Below are 18,844 nucleotides of genomic sequence, written 5' to 3'. Positions count from 1 at the left end.
TTTGATGATTGGTTTCTGTGCTTAAAGTCATAATAGTCTTAGTGTGTGCTATAGATTCGTTGAGCTGTTTAATAAGTGTGTTAGATAAGTGATCAAATTAGATAGCACTTTGGGTTCTGTTTGTAACAGAACTCATAATTCTACTCTTCAGTATTCTGTTCTGTTTACCAAGTTCTCTATGTATGATGTAGTTAGAAAACAAACCCAAATCTTAGTTTTTATTTTCCTAAGAACTCTTTTACTGTATACTTAACCTAAATAATTTTTATTAAACAATTAGATAAACTAATGTTGTTAAAGAATTTGATCATGGTCTGGGTTTGGTGCATGCCTGTGATCCATAGCATCAAGGATGCAAAGGCAGGAGGATTGCTGATTCCAGACCATCTGGGTGTTATATTTAATTGAAGGCCAGCCTACACTACAAGGCCCAGTGACCTCTCCCTCCCTTCCTCTCTCCCTCCTTTCCTTCCTTCTATACTCATGGTTGAGCCTAGGAGCTCACGGGTGTTAGACAAGTGATCTGCCACAGAGTTATAGCCCCATCACTGAGACCCTGTCTCTAAAACAAAACAACAACAAAATAAGATTTGAGGGAGGGTTAAGGAGTATCTGAAGTTTTAAAGCTTTTTAAAGGTATATTTATTTTCACTTTATGTGTATTTTGCCTCCATGTATGTCTGTTCACCACATACATGCATGGTGCTCACAGAGGTGAGAAGAAGGTGTTAGATCCTCTTGAATTGTTACAGATAGTTGTGAGCCACCATGTGGGTGCTGGGAATCCAACTCAGGTTCTCTGGAAGAGAAGCAAGGGCCCTTAACTATCAAGCCATCTCTCTAGCTTCTGTTTTATTTTATATGTATGGATGTTTTGCTTGCATGTGCGTCTACACTACCTGAATGTTTGGTCATCCCCAATATTAAAGTTTTAATTTGGTCCCAGTGGAACTGTAGAAGAACCAGAATCTAGATACATAGAATTAAATTTAGTCATTGATTTGAATCATGTTTAGTTGGTAAGTGCAAAGTCCCAGGCAAGTACTTAAACATGAAGTTGATCCTGAAGTAGCTCTGTTTTCAGTTGTGATAAAATGGCTATCACTTCACTTTTTATGTGCCAGAAGGTTTTAGTATTGTTTACTAGACTTTAATAGACTTTATGTATGTTCTTCAGATGACCAGAAGGTTAAAACTTCTTAAATAAATTTCTAGACTGTGTTCTAGCCTTCCCCCTCCCTGTTTTTATTTTTATGGGATTTTCCCCCGAAATACTGTAATAGTGTTACATCTTTCTTTCTTAAAATTGTGTGTGCATGCACAGGTGTTCTATGGTGCATGTGTGGTCAAAGGATAACTTGTGGAACTTCTCTTCTTTCATCGTGTATATCCCAGGAACTTAACTTAGGCCATCAGGCTTTGTGGCAAGCACTTTACCCTTTGAGCCATCTTGCTGACCCCAATGTTGCATGGTAATTTTCTTTAGCTGAACTGAAATGTCTTAGAACCATGATTATCTCTCATAACAGAATTTACATGAGAATGAACTCCAGTTTTTATCATCTCTGATAATAATTTGCACATTAATTACATTTATGTATGTATTGTGTGTGTGTGTGTGTGTGTGTGTGTGTGTGTGTAAGTGTAAGTGTAAGTAGGTGTGTACATGCTGCAGTGCACATTCAGTTTTCTCTTTAACTTTGTGGGTCCCAGAGATAGAAGTTGGGTTGTCAGGCTTGATGGCAAGTGTGTTGGCTGACCATTTTGACAATCCATTTTGAATATTTGAATCATTTATTTGTTTTAACTAAAAACTTTTCCAAATTTGTTTTAGAACTGGTTAAATAGTCTAAGTTCATAGTAATGTTAATAGTTTCTTTCATGAATATACATATTTTTGTTTTAATTTTTAAAATCCATGAACTTGTTGAAAGAAACTTTTATTTTGCTTATCACATTACTTAGAAGTAAATAATGGAAAACTTTTAAGACGATAGTTTTGGTCTTTATTGAGAAATGCTTTTAGCCTAGATAATCATGGTTAAACTGTTTTGACAGAAGTTGCTAATACATTTTAAATCAAAAGAAAATTAGTGAAAAGTTTTAATTTATTTTAAGCATATCTGATAGAAAATTATTTTTCCCTCCATTACTCCCTCCATTACTTTCTTTTTTGGTGTTCCTATGGTTGAAGTCCAGGGCCTTGTGCATACTAGGGAAGTGTTCTCCCACAGAGTCACACCTCTGATCTCAAAATTTCTCACTGTAAATCCTAATAAGATTTGGGAAAGTAAAGAAATAATTGATTTAGTGAATCCATGCATTGATGTGCTTATAATGCCAGCTGATACTCCAAATATAAAACTAGTATTTGATACACATAGAAAAGGTTTTTCTAGGTGAGTAATCTGGGACGTTTGGAGACTGTTCTAAGTAGGCAGGGAAAAGTGAGCGTAGGCATGGTTTTTACTTTATTTTCTGTGACTTTTAAGAGGATAACACCTCAAAAAATAAGTATTTATTTAGTTTATAAGAATACTCAAATGCTAAGCAATAAACTTTACTTTTGGGAATGCTTTAATTTATAATTCATAGTTGGATTTTAAAAGCCTATTTTGAAAGTCGGGTGTGATAGCACATCCCAGCACTTGGGAGTGGAGACAGGAGGATCATGAAGTTAAAGGCCTGCCTTGGCAACAGTAGTGAGCTTGAAACCAGACTGGACTACTTGAGACCCAATTCCAGCCAACCTATAAGACCTTTGTTATATGTACAGTATTGTTTATAAATACCAATTATACTAGTATATAAATATTTAGAACAAATTTGATCCTTCTGTATAAGTCTTAACTGTTTATATTAATATGGTGAGAATTTTGATTTATACATGTTGGTTATTTTCTAATAGTTTTACATTAGTAATCAAGAATGACTTATTGGTACTTTTGTGAAGTAAGAAAAATTATATCCTTGGGCTTCCCCATGAAAGCCTGGACTTGAGTAAGTGGGCTTATCACTTACTGTTTACCCATTGAATAAATAACCAGTACTGTAAATTGAAAACTGGCTATATTGGAAAAATGGATTTTTACAAAAGGTAATCTTGATTCAAATCATAGAAGTTTATGGATGACTAATTCTGACTTTGAACCTGTTACATTTAGAAACTGACTTGTGGATGTGAGTATTTTTGGCTAACAGTATGTCTTAGGAAAGCATAGTATAACAAAATAACATTAGTTATTTTACAGTAAATTGTTAAATACATTTTCTTATGAAATAATTTTTGAGATGTAAGGATAATTGTTTCTTTTCATAACATGTTGCTTTTAAAACCAGTTAGTGATTTGGAGTAAAATTTTTGGTTGACCATATGTAACAGAATACTAAATTATCTTTTGTTATTTAGTAAAGTTAAATATTATGGTGATTCTGGATGCATACTTCTTAATCTTTGAGTAAATTTAATTGCTTGGGTGATTTTTTTTGTTGTAGTTGTTGTATTTTAATTTTCAGATATAGCCAGAGAACGTGAGATTTTAAAAAAAAAATTCAGCTAGCAAAGATCATTATGTTAAATTTCTATGTTAAGATCAGATTTCATGGACCATTTCCCATGATCTTGTCTGCTTTGACAAGCTTATCAGTTTATTTCATCATTTGTTTATAGGCGTATTCTGCATTCTAAAGGCGAGCTAAGTGAAGATAGGCATAAACAGTATGAAGAATTTGCAATGTCTTACCAGAAGCTGCTGGCAAATTCTCAGTCCTTAGCAGACCTTTTGGATGAAAATATGCCAGATCTTCCTCAGGACAAACCAACACCAGAAGGTAAGATATAATCCGGGGACTCTGTGTGTGTGTGTGTGTGTGTGTGTGTGTGTGTGTGTGTGTGTGTGTGTGTGAGAGAGAGAGAGAGAGAGAGAGAGAGAGAGAGAGAGAGAACGAACGAGAACACAACTTTAGTTCAGGTCATCAAACTTGGCAGCAAGCCTATTTGCCCATTCAGTCATCTTGCCAGTGCACTATATCCTTAATCATGATTTTTTTTAAAGCAATTTTTTTGTATATGTGTGGGAGAGTGTATCTTTGTGGTGTATGTGCACATGTATGTGAAGGAACACAAGAACCTGTATATACATGTATATGGAGTTCAGAGATAAATGTTATGTGTCTTCCTTAGTTTCTACCTGTTTATGTATGTGTGTGTTTGGTTTATGCATTTATGGATGGTTTGGTGCACATATGAGTTGAGGCCAGAGATTGATGTCAGGTGTCTTCTTCTTGCTCCTTTCTTCCTTCTTCCCTCCCTCCCTCCCTCCCTTCCTCCCTCCCTCCCTCCCTCCCTCCCTCCCTCCCTCCCTCCCTTCCTTCCTTCCTTCCTTCCTTCCACACTCCTTTCCTTATTTCTTCTCTCTTCTGACAAGATCACTATATAACCCTCGCTGAAAGGCTGAAGAGATGGCTCAGTGGTTAAAAACACTTGTTATTCTTGCAGAAGTCCTGGGTTTAGTTCATAGCACCCAAATGGAATTCGTAACCATCCTTAACTTCAGTTCCACTGGATACAAAGGCCTCTTCTGACTCCCTCAGGCACCACACGTGCATGTGTTACACATAACATACATGAAGGCAAAGCATACACATAAAATAAATATAAAAAAATTTATAATCCTGGTTGAGCTCAGAATCACAGAGATCCACCTCTTCTTCCTCCTGAGTACTTAGGTTAAAGGCATGTACTACCATGCCTGGCCTCCTTAATTTTCTAAGATGATTTCTTGTTGGGCCTGCCACGTACTGATTTGGTCAGCCTGAATGGCCAGCAGGACCTAGGGGCCCATCTGTATCACCCCAGTTCAGGATGGCAAGTGTGTACCACCACACTAAATTTTGATGTGGGTGCTGCTAGGCATTTGAACTCAGGTTCTGAGGCTTGCATGGCAAGTACTTACTAACTGAGTGGTCTTCCTAGCCAGCTCATGGTTTAAAGACAAAACAACAACAACAAAAACAAACAAACAAAAAACCCCACTTAATTTAAGGTCTGTTAAATTCACATTAATAAAAATTTGGGCTTTATAAATAGCTTCACATATTTTTAATTAGATATTACAATCTAATAACCTTCCACTGCTACTTGAAACACATCCTTGAATAGAAAAGATTCTGTACTTAGAGAATACTCTTTTGCTTCTATCATATTATGAGTTCCTTTAAATTCTTTTGTTATAGTTATCCTCAGATGATGTCCAATAGGGACTTGCCTTAAGCAGCATTTGGGGTTACATAAAAATTTATTTTTGTCAGATGTGTAATAAGAAAGTAAATTCAATATTGCACTTCTAATATTTCTGTACTTTTTTACATTTACTTAATTATATGTGTGTACAGGTCAGGGGATTGCTTCTGCAATTCAGTTCTCTCCTTCACACCATATAGGTTCCAAGACCAAACTCAGGCCATCAGGCTTGATGGCAGACACCTCTACTTAGATCTTTTTTTTTGGGGGGGGGGGGTTCAAGACAGGGTTTCTCTGTGTAGCTTTGTGCCTTTCCTGGAACTCACTTTGGAGACCAGGCTGACCTCGAACTCACAGAGATCCACCTGCCTCTGCCTCCCGAGTGCTGGGATTAAAGGCGTGCTCCAGCTCTACTTAGATCTTGCCAGCCTATGTATTCTTATTTATTGTTCTTAAATTTTTATTTTTAATTATGTATGTGTGTGTATAGTATGGGTTTGTGCACATGCTTGCAATCCCCACAGAGACCAGAAGGGAATGTCAGATATCTTGGAGTTGCAGCCAGTTGTGAGCCACCCATGTGGAGTGCTGATATCTCTACCAGAGTAGTACATACTCATTAACTGATGAATCATCTCTCCAGCCCCAAAGATGTATCTATTATTATTATTATTATTATTATTACTACTACTACTACTACTACTACTACTACTACTACTACTATTCATTTGGCCTTCAAAGTCTAGAAGAGGGTGTTGGATTCCCCTGGAACTGGAATTATAGACAGTTGTGAGCTGCCATGTGAGTTGTGGGAATTGAACTGGAGTCCTCTGAAAGAGCAACCAGTGCTCTTTAACTGCTGAGCCGTCTTTCCAGCCAAGAAGTGTTTTGGTTTTTTTTTCCCCAGAGTTTCTCTGTGTATCGCTAACTGTCTTGAAACTTACTTTGTAGACCAGGCTGGCCTCAAAAACATAGAGATCCGTCTGCCTCTTCCTCCTGAGTGCTGTGACTAAAGGTGTGTACCATCACACTCAGCTGAGAAGTTAAATTTTAAAAAAAATATTTTTTACTAGCCTTTTTTTAAAAAAAGATTCATTTATTTAATGTGCACTGGTGTTTTGCCTATGTATATTTTGTGTGAGGGTGTTGGATCCCCTAGAACTGGAGTTAGAGACAGTTGTGAGCTGCCATGTTGGTGCTGGGAATGGATCCCAGGTCCTCTGGAAGAGCAGTCAGTGTTTTTAACCACTAAGCCATCTCTCCAGCCCCAGTCTATTGTTTTTGTATGTGCAAAATACTTGCTCATATTTTAGGATAAAAAAAAAATGAGGCTGGGTGGTTGTGGTGCTTGCCTTTATTTCTTTCTGTAACCCAAAATATATGTAGTCTGATAGATATAAATGTAGCTTTTTAAAAACTTAAGTAGAATATTGTTTACATTTTTTTAACAGTTATTTTTGAGAACTTCTTGGCTCAGTTCATGTAGAATTATATTGTCCCTCACTAATTCAAATAATACATCATTAATGTTACCTAATTGGGAGCTGGAGAGATGACTTGCCAGTTAAGAGTACTTGTTGCTTTTGCAGAGAACCAGTGTTCTATTCCCAGCACCCACATGGTGGTTGACAATTGTCTGTAACTCCACTTCTAGAGGATTTGCTATCCACTTCTGGCCTTTGGGCACTAGGCATGCATGTGGTGCACAGACATAATGAAAGTAGAATACACATAAAGTTTAAAATTTTAAACTATTACTTAATTGTCTTAATCTGTTCTAGCTGTTGGAACAAAGTATTGTGGTTGGGGTAATATATAAATAACAAGTTTAGTGCTCTAAGTTCTGAAAATTGGTAAGCCTGAGATCACAATGTCAATATATCCAGGGACTTCTTGTCACTATGTTACTTTTGAGGTATGCATTCTTTAAAAGAATTTTGTAGAAACAAAGATATATCATAATCTTAAAAGATTAAAGTGATAAATGTGTGTTTCTTACCTTTATCCTAATTAGTGCTGAGATTTGTTATTCTCTTTTATTTACCTGCTTGGACACCATCAGTTTTTGTCTTTTATTAGTATATAGATCTCTTTCTCAAACACACACACACACACACACACACACACACACACACACACACACACACTTTTTTACATTTTCCCAAAGAACATTACTGTTGCCATATCTGTGGCATTTTTTTTTAAAATCATACTAACCAATTCTCTGATAAAATTTGTATATCTTTTTCTTTTTTTTTTTCTTTTTCTATTTTTCAAGACAGGATTTCTTTGTGTACTCCTGGCTATCCTGGAATTCACTCTGTTCTTAGACCAAGCTGACCTCAAACTCAGAGATCTGCCTGCCTCTCTATTTAAAATGTTATTGGATTAAAGGCGTGAGCTACCACCACCTGGTATAATTTGTGTATCTTAAACTTCATTTCTGAAACTACCTAGAATTAGTGTTAATTCTCACAAAGAACTAGATTCCTGCTAGATTTGGTGGTGCTTGCCTTTAATCCCAGCACTTAAGAGATAGATCTTTGTGGTTCAAGGCCAGCCTGGTCTACATAGTGAATTTCAGGACAGCTAGGGGGCTATGTAGAAAGACCTTGTCTCAAAATACCCTCCCTACTAAAGGACTAGAATCCTCTTAATTTGTTACTTGTGATAATTGTTCAAGAGTCCCCACCTAGATGCCACTGCAAATCTGGCCTTTGTGTTCAGGATTCTAAGCAGGGTTTCTGTGGGCACCTCGTGTGATTTGATAATTTACAAAATGGCTCCTGGAACTCAGGGAAACATTGTAAATTTACCAGATTATAGTGAAGAATTGTAAAGGATAGAGATACACAACCAAGAGGATGTGGTAGGAGACTGTCCTTGTGTAGTGTGGGTTAGTAACCAACCCTTCTTGTGTATAGAAGTGTTCTTTCACCAACCTGAAACTCATCAGATCTCTCTGTTCCAGGGGGTTTATTTTGTTTTCAAGAGAGGGTTTCACTGCACAGGATTTCCTCATACTTTCAACCTTCCTGTTGCAGAACTTTTTAAAGCTAATCTTAATCATTTTAAGGTCTGTGAGTACTCATTTTTTTTTTCCTGGTGACTAGACTTATTCTGAAGATAAGTGCCCCACTCTAATTTATCCTAATTAGCATAACCTCAAGTAAGATCAACTATGAATAAAAATAACATACCTCAGGGAATTCCAAGGGTCTTAGGGGGGCTTTGTTTAAGGTATCAGGAGCAAAAACCATGTTTTATTATAATATGCATATGTATCTTGTAAATAACTTTTATCAGTGTTATCAGTATTGTCTAGTTTGTCTTTTGTTTTTGCTTATATTCTTTATTAAATAAAACTTGTGAATCTGTCAGTGTTTTACTTTTTGGGTTTATTGTCCTAGTAATCTTCTATTAAAATACATTATTTATAGAAAGTTCAGAGGAATTCAGGAACCAATGTTTTGTTTTGCTGTTCTTTTTTCCTAAATTACATTTAGTGAATAATTTTCTATAGGGTTCATTTTCATCCATATGACTATTTATAATATTTATTTAGTGTGTGTGTGTGTGTGTGTGAGAGAGAGAGAGAGAGAGAGAGAGAGAGAGAGAGAGAGAGAGAGAGAGACACGAGCGAGAAGAGCTTGCATGTGTCACAGCATAAATGTGGAGATTAGTGGACAACTCTATAGGATTGGTTCTCTTTTTCCACCCTTACATGCATTCTGAGGATCAGACCTGTGTGGCAAATCCTTCTACCCACTGAGCCACACCTCACATGCCCAATTATTTATAGTTTTAGTTTGGAGACAAGTACAGAAGAAATAAAGCCTATGGGTGGCCTCCTGATTATAAACTAGGAATTTCCTTTCTTTCTGTCTTTCTTTCTTTCTTTCTTTCTTCCTCCCTTCCTTCTCTTTCTTCCTCCCTTCCTTCTCATTCTTTCTTCTTCCTTCCTTCCTTCCTTCCTTCCTTCCTTCCTTCCTTCCTTCCTTTCTTTTAATATTCTGTGCTTATTACTCTATGGTTATATGTAAGGAGAGATTGAGGAGGGGATAAGAATGAATACAGGCATAGTTTTCCATTGTATGCTAAGTGATTATATTGGGAGGGGAGGCTAGGGATAATAGTTTATTGATGGAATGCTGATTTTGGCATGCCCCAGGTCCTGAGTTCAATTCTGAGCACCTCATAACCTCAGGGGAAAGGATAGATTTATATATTTATCTTTCATCCCTCCTTTTCTGGCTGTTTATTTATCAATTGATATCATATATAATAATGTGTCTAGGATTACACTAAGAGGAAGGATCTTCTGAATTCAGTGTTTATGATGGTCTTCTGCTCTTATCTGATTTGGAGACTTAACTAAAAACTTACGACTTGCCAAGTGGTAGTGGTGCACACCTTTAATCCCAGCATTTAGGAGGCAGAGGCAGGCCGATCTCTGTGAGTTCAAGGCCAGCCTGGTCTACAGAGTGAGTTCCAGGACAGCCAGGACTGTTACACAGAGAAACCTGACTCAAAAAAACCAAAAAATAAAATTGACTTGATATTAAAGATGCCCAGAATCCTCATGAAGTCAGGAGGAGAGAACTGACTCTTGAAAATTGTCTTCTGACCTTGAGCACACATTTGCCCACATCCACACACATATAATAATTATAATTGTAATAATTATAATTAAAAAGATGGGCCTGGCAGTGGTGGTATACAACTTTAATCCCAGCACTCAGGAGGCAGAGGCAGACAGATCTCTGAGTTTGAGGCCAGCTTGTTCTACAGAGCGAGTTCCAGGTCAGCCTGAGCTGTTAACAGAGAAACCCTGTCTCAAAAAATCAAACAAACAAACAAAAAAATATTACTGGCTGGAAAGATGCCTTAGTGGTTAAGAGCACTTACTGCTTTAAGACAGAGGTTTGGTGCCCAGCACTCACATGCAGCATCTGTAACTCCAGTTCCAGGGAATCTGGTAAACTCATGCATGTACATGCACACACACAAACACATAAATAAGAATAAATAAATAAATCTAAAAAAAAAAAAAAAGCCAAACATGTTGTCACTAGCCTTTAATTCAGCATTCAGGAAGCAGAGGCAGGTGGATTTCAGAGTTCAAGACTAGCCTGGTCTACAAAGTGAGCTCCAGGAAAGCCAGAGCTACAGAGAGAAACACTGTGGGCTTAAAAAACAAAACAACAAAAAAAGATAATCATGTGCAATCTCAACTGCTTGTTGATTGAAGAAATTCTAGTCAGTTGAAACAATTGAGATTAAATAGCTACAGAATTGAAAACAAAAGGTATAGTGCCATGTTTACCATGGTATTTCTGAAATAATATTATCTGCTCATGGTTTGTTTTATTGTAGAGCATGGACCTGGAATCGATATATTTACACCTGGTAAACCTGGAGAATATGACTTAGAAGGTGGTATATGGGAAGATGAAGACGCTCGGAATTTTTATGAAAACCTCATTGATTTGAAAGCATTTGTTCCAGCCATCTTGTTTAAAGACAATGAAAAAAGTCAGAACAAAGATGCTAACAAAGATGATTCCAAAGGTAAATTATTTTTTCAAATGTTTTAATTATTATTATTGTGCATATTTAATGTGTGCCAAGGGCTGGGGGTAGTGCATGCAGGTCAGAGGACATCTTTACAGAATCAGTTCTGTCTACCTTCATGTGGATTCCAGAGATCAAACTTGGTTTTCAGGCTTGCAGGGCAAGTGCTTTATCAGCTAAGCCATCTTACCCTCCTTCCAAAGGCAAATTCTCAAGGAAACAGCTGATAATTCCATGTGGAGAAATGAGCTTCAGAATGGGATGTGTTTAAAACAGTATATGTGTAGATTAAATGAATGAAGTAATAATGAGGAACAGAGCATTAAAAGGTGTTGGTTACTATGTTTTGGTTGCTGTCCACACGTGTAGATGTACAGGCACATGCCCCCATATGAAAAGTCAGAGGAGGACACAAAAAGTCTTTTCCATATTACTTTCCATGTTACTCTCTTTAGACAGGGTCTCTTTTGATTTTTTCAAGACAGGGTTTCTCTGTGTAACAGTCCTGGCCGTTTGGAACTCGCCCCATAGACGAGGCTGGCCTTGAATTCACAGATCTACCTGCCTCTGCCTCCTGAGCACTAGGATTAAGCGTGCAGCACTCCCACTGGCTTAGACAGGGTCTCTTGCTGAATCTGGAGCTAAGCTGGCAGCAAGCCTCTTGTCTCTGCTCATGTCATTATCCTGTGTCTCCCCCTCCACACCCCTAGTGTTGGAGTTAGAAGGTTTAAGTGGCCAAGTCTGTTTTTATGTTGGTGCTGGCTATTAGCATTGATGTTTGTGTAAGTGCTCTTACCCACCGAGCTATCTTCCTAGCCAGGGAACATCCTTTTACTGGAGCCAGTATCTTCACACTAGTCCAGGTTGATTTGGAAGTGTTCATTTTCAGTGTCTTAAAATGAAATCACATGAGATCTTAGAAGACAAAAGTTTCCCCTGAAAGCATAGGTTTTGCATAGTTACCTCTCTACATAATATTCTTTATAGGCTAGATCTAGCCAGGTCTCTGTGAGAGAGTTAGTTGACAGAAATCAAAAAGTCTGAAACTACTGATAGAGTAGGAGGTACTGGACAAACCTTTTTCTCAGAGCCATCTTTGTGCTGCTGTAAAACTAAACTATTATCCTGTCTTTGTGCTCCTACCTGGATGCAGTTTTAGCTAACTCTTTTCTTAAGAATTCTTTTTAATCCTCTTAAGAATTATTTTTACTCTCCTTTCTTCTTTTTTTTTAAAGATTTACATTTATTTTGTGTGTGTGTGTGTGAATGTTGCCTGCGTATATTTAAATGTTCCATGTGGGTGCCTGAGGAGGACAAAAGGAGTTGGACACCCTGAAACTGGAGTTACAGGCAGCTATGTGAGCTGCCACGTGGATTCTGGGAACTGAATCTGGATACCCTGTAAGGGCAGCAGGTGCTGCTGAACCTTCTCTCCAGCCCTCCTTACTGTTACTATTCCTTTGTTTGTTTCAAGACAGGGTTCTCTGTGTGGTTTTGGTGCCTGTCCTGGATCTTGCTCTGTAGACCAGGCTGGCCTCAAACTCACAGAGATCCATCTGCCTCTGCCTCCCAAATGCTGGGATTACAGGCGTGTGTCACCACCACCCAACTTCTTTTTTTTCCTTTTTTTGTTCATGTTTTTTTATTTGTTATAGGACTTTTTTTTTTGAGACAGGGTCTCACTTTGTGTCTTAGGGCTTTTATTGCTGTGAAAAGACACCATGACCATGACAACTCTTATAAGGAAAACATTTAATTGGAGTGGCTTGCTTACAGTTTCAGAGGTTCAGTCCATTGTCATGATGGGGAACATGATGGCATGCAGGCAGATATGGTGCTTGAGAAATAGCTGAGAGCCTATATCTTTCAGGCAACAGGAAGTTGACTGACAAACTTGATGGTATCTTGAGCATAGGAGACCTCAAAGCCTACCCCCACAGTGACATACTTCCTCAGCAAGGCTATACCCACCCCAAGAAAGCCACACAAACTAATAGTGCCACTCTCTATGAGATTATGGGGACCAGTTTCATTCAAACTACCACATTCCAGTCCCTGGTCCCCATAAGCTGGTAACAGTATCATAATGCAAAATGCATTTAGTCCAACTTCAAAAGTCCCATGGTCTGTCACAGTCTCAGCGTTTTAAAGTCCAAAGTTTAAAGTCTCTTCTGAGATTCATGCAATCTCTTAACTATAGTCCCCTATAAAAAATCAAAATAAAAAAACAGATCACATACTTCCAACATAAAATGGCATAGGATATACATTACTCTTCCAAAACACAGGAAAGGGAGCATAGCAAGGAAATACTGGACCAAAGCAAGACTGAAAACCAGCTGGACAAACTCCAAACTCTGCATCTCTGTCTGATGTCAAAACACTCTTAGGATTTCCAATTCCCTTCAGCATTTTTGACCGAAACACACTTCTTTTGGGCTGGTTCCACTCCCTGTTAGCAGTTCTCCTTGGCAGATATCCTATGGCTATGGTATTTCAAACATCTTGGGGTCTCCAAGGCAATCCAGGCTTCAACTTCATAACTTCACACAATGGCCTCTCTAGGCCTCCATTCAGGGACACCCCCGACACATGCCTACCTAGTCTTAGCAGCTTTATTCCATAACTCCTTTCTTTTATCATTAACTCTAAATCCAGAACCGAATGGCCAAAGCTGCCACGGTCTGCTCTTGCTGGTGCTAGAACGTGGCTCCCTTGTTCAGTTAACATCTTCAACAGCTTCTTGTCCTTCACTACCTAAGTTTGGCTCTCCTGAAACTTGCTCTGTAGACCAGGCTGGCTTCAAACTTAAAGAAAATTAACTGCCTCTGGAGTGCTGGGATTAAAGGATGAGCCACCATACCCAGTGATAGACTCCCCCCACACCCCCCCCCTTTTTTTTTCCTATGTAACCCCAGCTGTTCTGGAACTCAAGAGATCTGACTGCCTCTGCCTCCTAGTGATAGTTTTAAGGCTTAATGGCTTTACCCAAGTTTGGAATACAGTTTAAAATTGTTATCATTGTCTCTAAAACACTACACAAATTGTCTCAGACTTAACACTTCATCATGTGTATTATACCTTGACTATTCTGTCCTAAACATTCAGTCTCTGAGTAAGCAGGCCTTGCCCTGCACCCTTCAAACATTACTTACATGTTCCTTACCATACCCCACTTGACTTCTTCATGAATATTAGTTTAACTTCCTCAGGTAAATTATACATTTTCTAGGCATAGGCGTTTTATTTTCAGATTTTGTTTCCTCAGCATTCAATAGCTTAATGTAGTTGTGAGTGTATAGTAGCTAATCAGTAAATTTGTTTGTTTGTTTTCTTTTCAGTACTGGAGATTAACCCTGAGTTAATTAATAACTAAAATACATTAATAAGGAGAGGGCCTGAGGCATGGTAGACAAACACTTTACCACTGAGCTATAGCCCTATGCAGTAAATGCTTTTGTAAAATAAAAAGATACTTCTTCCTTTCTCTTTTCTCTGTATGTGTACACATGTGCCATGACACACATGTGTCAGTCAGAGGACTATTTCTGAGAGTTGGTTCTCTTCTTTCTATAGTGTTGGCTCCAGGGATCAAAATCAGGTTGGCTTGGTAGCAAGGGCCTTTCCCTGCTGAGCCATCTTTCTAATCTATAAATACTCCTTTGATAACCAGATGTTATATTTATTATAGTCAAGTTATGTCTTTGGTGTTTAGAACAATATATAGCTGAATAGTAGGAATTCAGCAAATAATTGCTGAATGAAGAAATGAGTAAGTATAGTCTCTACATTTAAAGGCAGCCAAAGCTTTCCTTAGAGCTTTCTTACATCTTTGGTTATAGCATTGAGTATCATGGTATAAAGCATTTCTTCCTTCATTGCAGAATTTAGAGGATAGAAGACATGAAACTGATAATATTTTAGGTGATTTGAGTATACATTTAAAAATAATTTTTATTTATTTTGTGTATATTTATGTGTATGAATATGGGTACATAAGCATAAATTTTTGAACATCTTAAATTTTATTTTTTTGAAACAGCATCTCTCACTGTAGCCCTGGATGGCCTAGAACATTATCCCAGTCTGGCCTTGAACATGTATTAGCCTTCCTGCCTCAGTCTCCTTAGTGCTGATATTACAGGCATGAGCCACAAAAGTCACATTCTCATTCTTATTCTCTCTCTCTCTCTCTTACTTAATAAATAGATTTTTTTTTTTTTTTAAATCTCAAGGAAACAAGAAAGGCTAGTATGGTGAACTCATATTTAACCTATCACTCAACTTCTACAGATATCAACATTTTGGCAATTTTGTTGAAGTAAGGTTTGGTTCTATTTTATTTATTTCTAGCCATTTTTCCTTTGTTAGGTCCATTTGTTTCCTCTAACCTTTTTCCTGATTATTTGTTCTCTGCATTTAATCTTTTCTAATTTATTTAGTATATTGGTACTAAGTTAATTTTTATATCAAATCATATTTCAGTGTACCTCCTGCATAACCCAGGAAATATCATACTGTATATACAAATAAAAGAGAGGGGACTGGAGAGATAACTCAGTGGTTAAGAGATGGCTGTTTTTCCAGAGGACCCAGGCAGGTTTGATTCCCAGCACCCACAGAGCAGCTTATAACCATCTCTAACTTCAGTTTCATGGGATCTGACCCCTCCTCCAGTCTCCTGAGACATACATTCAGGCAACATATCCATACAAAGAAAACAAAGTTTAAAGAGAGAGAGGAGAGAAAGAAAGAGCTGCGCAGATGGACAGACCTGAATTTATCTTGGAGTTTGAGATCTTTCTTATGTGAGACCACTCTAATGAACTTTATCTCCTATCTTTAGCATAGATCCTGATAGCATGTAAGCTAGCTAGCTAGCCTACCTCCATTCTCCCTTTCCTTTTTTCCTTCATCTTTCCAGTGAAAAAATACAGAACTGAAGAAGTAGGGTAGCTTATTCTAATGGGCACTAGGAACACAAATATATTTATATATATGCCAAACACTTATATACATAAGATCAAAATTTAAAAACATTAAGAAAACAGCAGAATTAAAAAGAAAAGATCTGTATTTTTATAGATCAATAAGCTCACTCTATTTTATAAAAGTCTCTAGTTTTCATTCAGATTTGCCAGATATATACCTAAGTTTTTAGACAAGTCATATAGTCTTGTCAAACTTTATCTATTTTTTTTTTTTTTTTGGGTAGCAGGAATAAAAATTTTTGAGAGAAGTTATACAGATTTTGTGAATCTTTAATTTTTTTAAGGTTTATTTTTTTATTATGTACACAGAAGAGGGTGCCAGATCTCATTACAGATGGGTGTGAGCCACCATGTGGTTGCTGGGAATTGAACTCAGGACCTCTGGAAGAATAGTCAGTGCTCTTAACCTCTGAGCCATCTCTCCAGCTATCTTTAATCTTTTTATAGCATAGTTAAAACATTTTTAGAGAAGTTACATAGAGTTTGTGAATCTTTAATATTTTTGTAGTAGGATTTAAAAAGTTTATTTTTTTGGTTTTTTATGTCTGGGTATTTTACCTGCATGTATATTTGTGTTCCACATGCATGCCTAGTGCCCTTGGAGGACAGAAGAGGTGTTGTATCTCCTGGGACTGTTGTTACAGACAGTTGTGAACTCCCATGTGGATGCTGGGGACCAAACTTAGGTCCTCTGGAAGAGCAGCCAGTGTTCTTTAGTTGCTGAGCCATCTCTCCAGCCCTGTACTGGATTTTGAACTGACCTTGAATTCAAATATATTTGTTGTTTGTTTTTATATATTTTAATTATTTTTGCTCTATTGAACCCAAGGTCCCTTGCATGCTAGGCAAATATTCTATCATTATACCCCAGTTTCTTATTCTTTGTTTTTAAACAGAGGCAAAAGAACCAAAGGATAATAAGGAGGCATCGAGTCCTGATGATTTGGAACTTGAGTTGGAGAATCTAGAAATTAATGATGATACCTTGGAGTTAGAAGGTGGAGATGAAGCTGAAGATCTTACAAAGAAACTCCTTGATGAACAAGGTAAAGGGCTATTTTATCAGTTTTTATTTTTTGTTATTTTTCACACAAACCTCTTGCCTAAAAATATGGATCTTTTCTTTTTAAATCTCTGTTATTTTCTTAATGTTTTTTAAAATTTATTTTATTTTATGTGTATGAGTGTTTGGCATGTATGTTTATATGTCACCATTTGTGTTCCTGGTGCTCATGGAATTCAGAAGAGGGCATCAGATTTCCTAAAAATGGAGTTAGGGAAGGTTATGAGCCATTGTCTGGGTGATGGGACCCGAACCCCAGTCCCCTGTAAAAGTAATAAGTGTTCTTAACCACTGAGCCATCTCTCCAGCCTCATTTTGGTCTTTAATTATCTTCTTTTCTGTTGTCTTTACTCAGTCGCTATGTAGAATTTGATTTAAGATAGAATCTTACTTAATAGTATGTGACTGTTAGCTTTACTGATCATGTGTATTACAAACATTGTAATTATAAATATGTTAAACTTTTTTTTTTTGTTTTGTTTTGTTTTGTTTTTCAAGACAGGTTTCTCTGTAGTTTTGGAGCCTGTCCAGGACTAGCTCTGTAGACCAGGCTGGCCTCGAATTCACAGAGATCCAGCTGCCTCTGCCTCCCGAGTGCTGGGATTACAGGCATGCGCCACCATCGCCCGGTTAAACTATTTAATACTTTCCCAACAACTTGCTAGCATTGTCCTAATATTTAAGTGTGTGTGTGTGTGTGTGTGTGTGTGTGTGTGTGTGTGTGTGTGTGTGTATTTCCATGTATATAGAAATCAGGTGACAACCTGGGGCGTTGGTACTTGTTTTTCGCCTTCTTTGAGACAGGGCCTCTTTTTTGGTCTTGGCCTCCTAGGCCAGCTACCTGGCCTGAGTTTGAGGATTCTCCTGTCTTCAGCTCCCATCATCCCTAGGAACAGTGAGATTTACAGATTGGTGTTGCAGTGTCTGACCTCATGCAGATTTCTGCGGAGTCAAACTCAGGCTCTCATACTTAAGTACTTAACTCTGACATCAGCCTCAAATATTTTGATTCTATTACAGTCTTTATTAGGACTTGCCGTAAATATGTTTTAAAGTTACCTTAAAATTTTTGAGATAGAAATGACTAGAATTTTATTGTGTCAGTGTTAATTTTATGTCTTTTAAATTGAGTTGTTTTTTACTTATTAATTAAAAAGTACATTTGTTTCTAAATATTTTCTTTTGATTTTATTTTTAATATCTTGTTTTTGCAGTATAAGGGAATCAAATCCAAGGCCAGGCAAGTGCTATACCACTGAGCTTACATCTCAGCAACTATTGAGTTTTTTAGGATTCTTTTTTTTTTATAGTTTTGGTTGTGAGCCTAGCCTTTAACGACTGAGCTATCTCTCCAGCCCAGGATTCTTTTTTTTTTAAAGAGTTATTTTTATTTATTTGAACATGTATGTATCCATGTGAATGTATGACACATGTGTGTGCAGGTGCTCACAGAGGCTAGAAGAGGGTGTTGGGTTCCCTAGAGCTGGAGTTATAGGCAATTGTGAACTGTCTGACATGCCTGCTGGGAACTGAATCACTGTCCTCTAGAAGCACAGCAAGTGCTAACTGCTGAGCCATCTTTCCACTCCTCGTTAGGATTTGTAATTAGAAGGATACCTCCTATTATTAGTATTTATTTTCTCTTTGTTTGCTTCATTGTTTTATAGAGCAGATTTTGTTCTTCTGTATCAGCAAGGAGAGGGATGGGCATGGCTAGTAAAGTCAGGCCTAAATCATACCAGCTAATGACACCAAAGAAGAGTTTCTTTCACTGACTATGTATCACTATCACAGGACTTTAGTTCTGTGCTGTGCTTATACAGTTGGTCCATTGAATGATAGTGTGCTATGCTTTGGCAGTGTCCACCCTCAAAATCACACAGTATGGGAGGCTTAGTTCTTTAAAGGCAAGGGTTGGTAGAACTATTGTAGAACATGAGAAAATAAATGTCAGGCAGATAAAAATACTAGATT

The 18,844-nt window shown here is 37.5% G+C and overlaps 1 protein-coding gene across 2 annotated transcripts in view; it reads left to right on the top strand.

Annotated features, from left to right (window-relative positions):
- Nucleotides 1–18,844, top strand: part of Upf2 (UPF2 regulator of nonsense mediated mRNA decay) — a 115,616-nt gene that overhangs the window by 17,440 nt on the left and 79,332 nt on the right. For both annotated transcript variants that reach the window (XM_036188005.1, XM_036188006.1), the window contains exons 4-6: nt 3,671–3,831; nt 10,619–10,813; nt 16,704–16,853. In XM_036188005.1, the coding sequence (XP_036043898.1) occupies nt 3,671–3,831; nt 10,619–10,813; nt 16,704–16,853 (506 nt within the window). The remainder of the gene's footprint in view (nt 1–3,670; nt 3,832–10,618; nt 10,814–16,703; nt 16,854–18,844) is intronic.

The sequence above is a fragment of the Onychomys torridus genome, chromosome 5, assembly GCF_903995425.1.
Source record: "Onychomys torridus chromosome 5, mOncTor1.1, whole genome shotgun sequence".
Classification (NCBI taxonomy): domain Eukaryota; kingdom Metazoa; phylum Chordata; class Mammalia; order Rodentia; family Cricetidae; genus Onychomys; species Onychomys torridus.
Note: the sequence above shows the minus strand (reverse complement) of the source record. Positions and strands in the feature narration are given on the sequence as shown.